General features: G+C 45.8%; 1 protein-coding gene across 1 annotated transcript; it reads left to right on the top strand.

Moving 5' to 3' along the window:
• Positions 1-1,151: 1,151 nt before the first annotated feature.
• Positions 1,152-4,214, top strand: LOC138874631 (uncharacterized). Its single transcript, XM_070153402.1, has 5 exons — positions 1,152-1,456; positions 2,288-2,597; positions 2,790-2,884; positions 3,301-3,420; positions 3,692-4,214. Exons 1-5 carry the CDS (start codon positions 1,152-1,154, stop codon positions 4,212-4,214), a joined length of 1,353 nt encoding a protein of 450 aa, XP_070009503.1.
• Positions 4,215-6,000: the final 1,786 nt, after the last annotated feature.

Below are 6,000 nucleotides of genomic sequence, written 5' to 3'. Positions count from 1 at the left end.
TATTTTTCTTTCTTTTTTCTGTAGAAATGATGTATAGAATAGTTAAGACTCCTTAGTAGCTTGTGACTTGCGGTATTTCGGGTTTTGGGAATCGTTTCGTACATTTCAAAGGTTATAATTGTATATGCCGAGTGGCATTCAGTTGTTTATTAGATATTTGTTACTGTTAGTAGTTAATGTTCATGATTTTGTTTCATTTCCGCAAAGTGTTAGGCTTGCCTAGTCGTAGAGACTAGATGCCGTCACGACGGTTCACAAAGGAATAAATTGGGTCGTGACAAGTTGGTATCAGAGCTCTAGGTTCATAGGAGTCGTGAGTCACAAGTCAGTTTATTAGAGTCTCGCAGATCAGTGCGGAATCATCCGTACTTATCTTCGGGAGGCTATGGAACTGTTAGGAAAATTCCACTTCATTTGATTCCTTGTCGTGCGATATTATTGACTTTGAAATTCTAAAATTTTGTTTTCTATTCTTTCACAGATAGTGAGGACACGTGCAACCGGAGATGACCAGGCACTCGTGCCCCCTCCTAGTGCCGTCAGAGGCCGGGGCTGGGGTAGAGGCCAGGGACGACCACGTGGTGCAACCTGAGCACCTGCCCGAGCTGTTACAGAGGAGCCACCAGTAGCTCCAACCAGAGCACAAGCACCTGAGATGCCTACTACTACCACTACTGTACGAGCTCTCCAGGAGACCCTTGCACATTTCATGAGCATGTTCAGCACTCAAGCTAAGGCAGGGTTGATTCCCCTTGCTCCAGCCACATCTCAGGCCGGGGAGGAGCATAGACTTCCGCTACCCGCACCTAGAGCAATAAGTTCAGGTTGATCAGATTCCAGAGATTATACCGGTACCACTTGTAGCCCCAGTTCAGCCCGAGGGTAGGGTAACAATTTCAGTAGTGGAGCAGCGTAGGCTTGAGAGGTACAAGAAGTACGACCCTCCTACATTTAGTGGTCTAGCGTCAAAGGATGCTCAGGGATTTTTGGAGGAGTGCCACTGTATCCTCCGTACTATGGGTATAGCAGAGTCGAGTGGGGTTTCTTTCACCACCTTTCAGTTTCGAGGAGCAGCCTATCAGTGATGGCGTACTTATGAGTTGGACAGTTCATCTGAGGCAACTTCCCTTACATGGACTCAGTTCTCGGACATGTTTTTGAGAGATTATGTCCCTCAGAGCCTCAGGGACACATGGCGCATGGATTTCGAGCAGTTACGCCAAGGTGCTATGACTATCTCAGAGTATGAAGTCTATTTCAGTGACTTGGCTAGACATGCACCGGCCTTGATTTCTACAGTTCGAGAGAGGGTCCGTCGCTTTATTGAGGGACTCCATCCCAGCATCAGGACTAGTATGGCCCGGGAGTTAGAGATTGATATCTCATATCAACGGGTTGTGAGTATTGCCAAGAAAGTGGAGGGCATGCTTGCTCGGGAGAGAGAGAAGAGAGAGAGGTAATGAGGTCTTGAGAGTCTGGCCATTATTTTGGTGCTCGTTCCCTAGTTACAGTTCGACATAGTAGGGGCTATGTGAGTCGCCTCGTTCATTCAACTCTTCCAGCCGCTAGTGGTATTCCGGCTCCTCCTAGACCTCGGGAGCCTTATTTATGCACCTCCAGTATCTAGCGTGCTTCCTGCACGGGGTACTTTTAGAGGTCAGTCCAGCAGACCTGGGCCGAGCCAGCCACAACCGCCATGCCCTCCTAGAGATTGTTTTGAGTATGGCGACATTAACCATATGGTGCGGGATTGCCCCAGACTTAGGAGCGGTGCACCTCGACAGACTTCTCAGCCACAACGTACTCCATAGGGTTCCCAAGATACGATTACAACACCAGCTACCACTCTACCTGCTCAGCCAGCTCGAGGTAGAGGTCACCCTATAGGGCGAGGCCATGCTAGATACTATGCCCTTCCTGCTCGTACAGAGGTTGTTGCTTCTGATTCTGTCATTACAGGTATTGTTCTGGTCTGTCATAGAGATGCATCGGTTCTATTCGATCCAGGTTCCACTTATTCTTATGTGTCATCTTATTTTGCCCCGCATTTGGGCATATCTCGGGATTCCTTGCGTTCCCCTATTTATATGTCTACTCTTGTGGGAGATTCTCTTGTTGTGGACCGCGTGTATTGGTCGTGTTTGATTACTCATAGTGGTTTTGAGACCAGAGCCGATTTATTATTGCTCAGCATAGTAAATTTTAATATTATTTGGGCATGGACTGGTTGTTGCCCCATTATGCATTCTTGATTGTCACGCCAAGACCGTGACATTGTCTATGCCAGGTTTACCAGGATTAGAGTGGAGATGTACCTTAGATTACACTCCACCAGAGTTATTTCATTTCTTAAAGCTCAACGAATGGTTGAGAAGGGATGTGACGCGTATATAGCCTATATAAGAGATGTCATTATTGATACCCCTACAGTTGATTCAGTCCCAGTAGGGAGGGATTTACCTGATGTGTTCCTAGCTGATCTTCCGGGCATGCCGCCCGACAGAGATATTGATTTTGGCATTGATTTGTTACTAGGCATTCAGCCCATCTCTATTCCTCCTTATCGTATGGCCCCTCTTGAGTTGAAGGAGTTGAAGGCACAGTTACAGGAATTGCTTGATAAGGGCTTCATTCGGCCCAGTATGTCACCTTAGGGTGCTCCTGTCTTGTTTGTGCAGAAAAAGGGTGGTTCTATGCGTATGTTCATTGATTATCGCTAGTTCAACAAAGTTACAGTGAAGAACCGGTATCCTTTGCCTCATATTAATGACCTGTTTGATCATTTACAGGGTGTCCGAGTGTTTTTCAAGATTGATTTGCATTCAGGTTATCACCAGTTGAAGTTTCGGGAGCCAGATATCCCGAAGACTGCTTTCAGGATTCGGTATGGTCATTACAAGTTCCTTGTCATGTCATTTGGGTTGACCAATGCCCTAACAGTATTTATACATTTGATGCACTGTGTGTTTCAGCCTTATCTTGACTTATTCATCATTGTCTTTATTGACGATATTCTGGTGTACTCTCGGAGTCGAGAAGAGTATGAGCAGCACCTGAGGACTGTGCTTCAAACCTTGAGAGAGAAGAAATTATATGCAAAGTTCTCAAAATGTGAGTTCTGGTTGGATTCTGTGGCATTTTTGGGTCACGTGGTATCGAGTGAAGGGATCAAGGTAGATATGAAGAAAGTGGAAGCGGTGCAGAGTTGGCCCAGATCGTCCTCAGCTATAGAGGTCCGGAGCTTCCTTGGTTTGGCAGGGTATTACCATCGATTTGTTGAGGGATTCTCATCTATTGCAGTACCTATGACCAAGATGACCTAGAAGGGTACTCCGTTCAGGCGGACAGAAGAGTGCGAGGAGAGCTTTCAAAAGCTCAAGACAGTTTTGACTACAGTCCCAGTATTGGTATTGCCTTCAGGTTCGGTGTCTTATACAGTTTATTGTGATGCGTCTCGAGTTGGCCTTGGCGCAGTGTTAATGCAGGACTGTAGGGTGATTGCCTACGCGTCCAGATAGCTGAAGGTGCATGAAAAGAACTATCCTGTCTATGACCTCGAGTTAGCTGTGATTGTTCATGCCTTGAAGATTTGGAGGCATTATTTTTATGGTGTCATTTGTGAGATCTACACTGATCACCGGAGTTTGCAGCATCTGTTCAAGTAGAAGGATCTTAATTTGCATCAGAGAAGGTGGTTAGAGCTACTTAAGGATTACAATATCACTATTTTGTACCACTCTGGAAAGACCAATGTGGTGGTCGATGCTTTGAGTCGTCGAGCAGAGAGTTTGGGGAGTTTAGCATATCTACAAGCAACAGAGAGGCCCATGGCGTTGGATGTTCTGGCCTTAGCCATTCAGTTTGTAAGATTGGATATTTCTGAGCCGAGTCGAGTATTGGCTTGTGTAGTATCTCGATCTTCTCTTTATGATAGTATCAGGGAGTGTCAGTATGATGATCCCCATCTGCTTGTCTTGAAGGACACGGTCCAGCACGGTGATGCTAAGGAGATTACTATTGGGGATGATGGTGCATTGAGGATTCAGGGAAGACTATGTGTGCCTAATGTTGATGGTTTGCGTGAGTTGATTCTTCAGGAGGCTCATAGCTCGTGGTACTATATTCATCTAGGTGCCTCGAAGATGTACCAGGACTTGAGGCAGCATTATTGGCGACGTCGAATGAAGAAGGACATAATGGAATATGTAGCCTGATGTCTAAATTGCCAGCAGGTGAAGTATGAGCGTCAGTGACCGGGTGGATTGCTTCAGAAGTTAAAGATCCCGGAGTGGAAATAGGAGCGGATCACTATAGATTTCGTTGTTGGACTCCCACGGACTCAGAAGAAGTTTGATGCAGTTTGGGTGATTGTGGATAGGCTGACCAAGTCAACTCATTTCCTTCCTGTGATGACTACCTATTTTTCCGAGTAGCTGGATCAAGTTTATATCCGTGATATTGTCTGACTTCATGGCATACTGGTATCTATCATCTCTGATTGGGGTATGCAGTTTACATCATGGTTTTGGAGAGCCGTACAACATGATGTTGGTACTCAGGTGGAGTTGAGTACAACATTTCAACCTCAAACGGACAGGCAGTCCAAGTGCACTATTCAGATTCTAGAGGATACGCTTTGTGCATGTGTGATGGAGTTTGGGGGTTTCTTGGTATCAGTTTTTGCCCTTAGCAGAGTTTGCCTACAACAACAGTTATCAATCCAACATTCAAATGGCACCATATGAGTTTCTATATGCTAGACGGTATCGGTCCCCAGTAGGTTGGTTCGAGCGGAGAGGCCAGATTATTGGGTACGGACTTGGTTCAGGATGCCTTGGAGAAGGTTAAGGTGATTCATGATAGACTTCGCACATCCCTGTCCAGACAGAAGAGTTATGCAGATCGGAAAGTTTGCGATATTGCATTCATGGTTGGAGAGTGGGTCTTGCTCCGGGTTTCTCGTATGAAGGGTGTTATGAGGTTCGAAAAGAAGGGCAAGCTGAGCCCCAGGTTCATTGGTCCATTTGAGGTGTTGCAGAAAGTTGGGGAGGTCGCTTATGAGCTTGCCTTACCTCCCAGCCTAGCAAGAGTTCATCCGATATTCCATATTTCTATGCTCCGAAAGTATAGGGGAGGATGTAACGACCCGGCCGATCATTTTGAGAGTTAGAGCCCCAATCCCCCATTAACTGCTTTCCCCGTATCTATTTCTGCTATTGTGACTTGCCGGGAAGTTTCATTTTGGTTTTTTGGAAGTGTTTGGGATACTTAGTCCCTAAATGGAGGTTTAAGCCTTAAGATTTGGACCATAGTTGGAACTATGTAAAGACGACTCTGGAATGGAGTTCCGTCAATTTTGTTAGATTCGTTGAGTGATTTTGGGCTTGGTGGTGTATCCGGATTGTGTTTTGGAAGTCTGTAGCTCATTTAGGCTTGAAATGGTGAAAGTCGAATTTTTTGAAGTTTTAAGCCGGTAGTGGAATTTTTGATATAGGGGTTGGATTCTGATTCCAGAAAATTTAGGGTCAATCAAACGTGGTTTGATAGGTTTCGACATCGGTTGTGGAATTTTGAAGTTTCAAGTTCTTTAAATTTGAATTGGAGGGTGTTTCGTGATTTTTAGCGTTGTTTGATGTGATTTGAGGGCTCGACTAAGTGCGTATAGTGTTTTAGGATTGGTTAGTATGTTTGGTTGAGTCCCGGGGGCCTCGTGTGTGTTTCGGATGCTTAACGAATCATTTTTGGACTTTGGGAGTTGGCAGTTTTTCTGGTGTTTTGTTGCAGACAATTTCTTCATCGCGTTCGCGAGAGGAGACTCATGTTCGCGAAGAGGACTTTGTGGCATGCGAGTTTTTGTGCTTCGCGTTCGCGAAATACTAGGAAGGTTAGCCTACACGTTCATGATGTAGGTCCCACGTTCGTGTAGGGTCGAGCTGGGTAGTCTTCGCGTTCGAGCTGAGTAGTCTTCGCATTCGCGACAGGGTCATCGCGTACGCGATG

This window comes from Nicotiana sylvestris, chromosome 8 (assembly GCF_000393655.2).
Source record: "Nicotiana sylvestris chromosome 8, ASM39365v2, whole genome shotgun sequence".
Lineage (NCBI taxonomy): Eukaryota > Viridiplantae > Streptophyta > Magnoliopsida > Solanales > Solanaceae > Nicotiana > Nicotiana sylvestris.
Note: the sequence above shows the minus strand (reverse complement) of the source record. Positions and strands in the feature narration are given on the sequence as shown.

Excerpts from the sequence above, each read along its gene's own strand:
- LOC138874631 (XM_070153402.1), top strand. The coding sequence starts at position 1,152 with ATGTTTTTGAGAGATTATGTCCCTCAGAGCCTCAGGGACACATGGCGC. Across the intron at positions 2,885-3,300 it reads AAGACTGCTTTCAGGATTCG|TACCTATGACCAAGATGACC; the intron begins GTATGGTCATTA and ends CATCTATTGCAG. Across the intron at positions 3,421-3,691 it reads AGTATTGGTATTGCCTTCAG|GTGGTTAGAGCTACTTAAGG; the intron begins GTTCGGTGTCTT and ends GCATCAGAGAAG.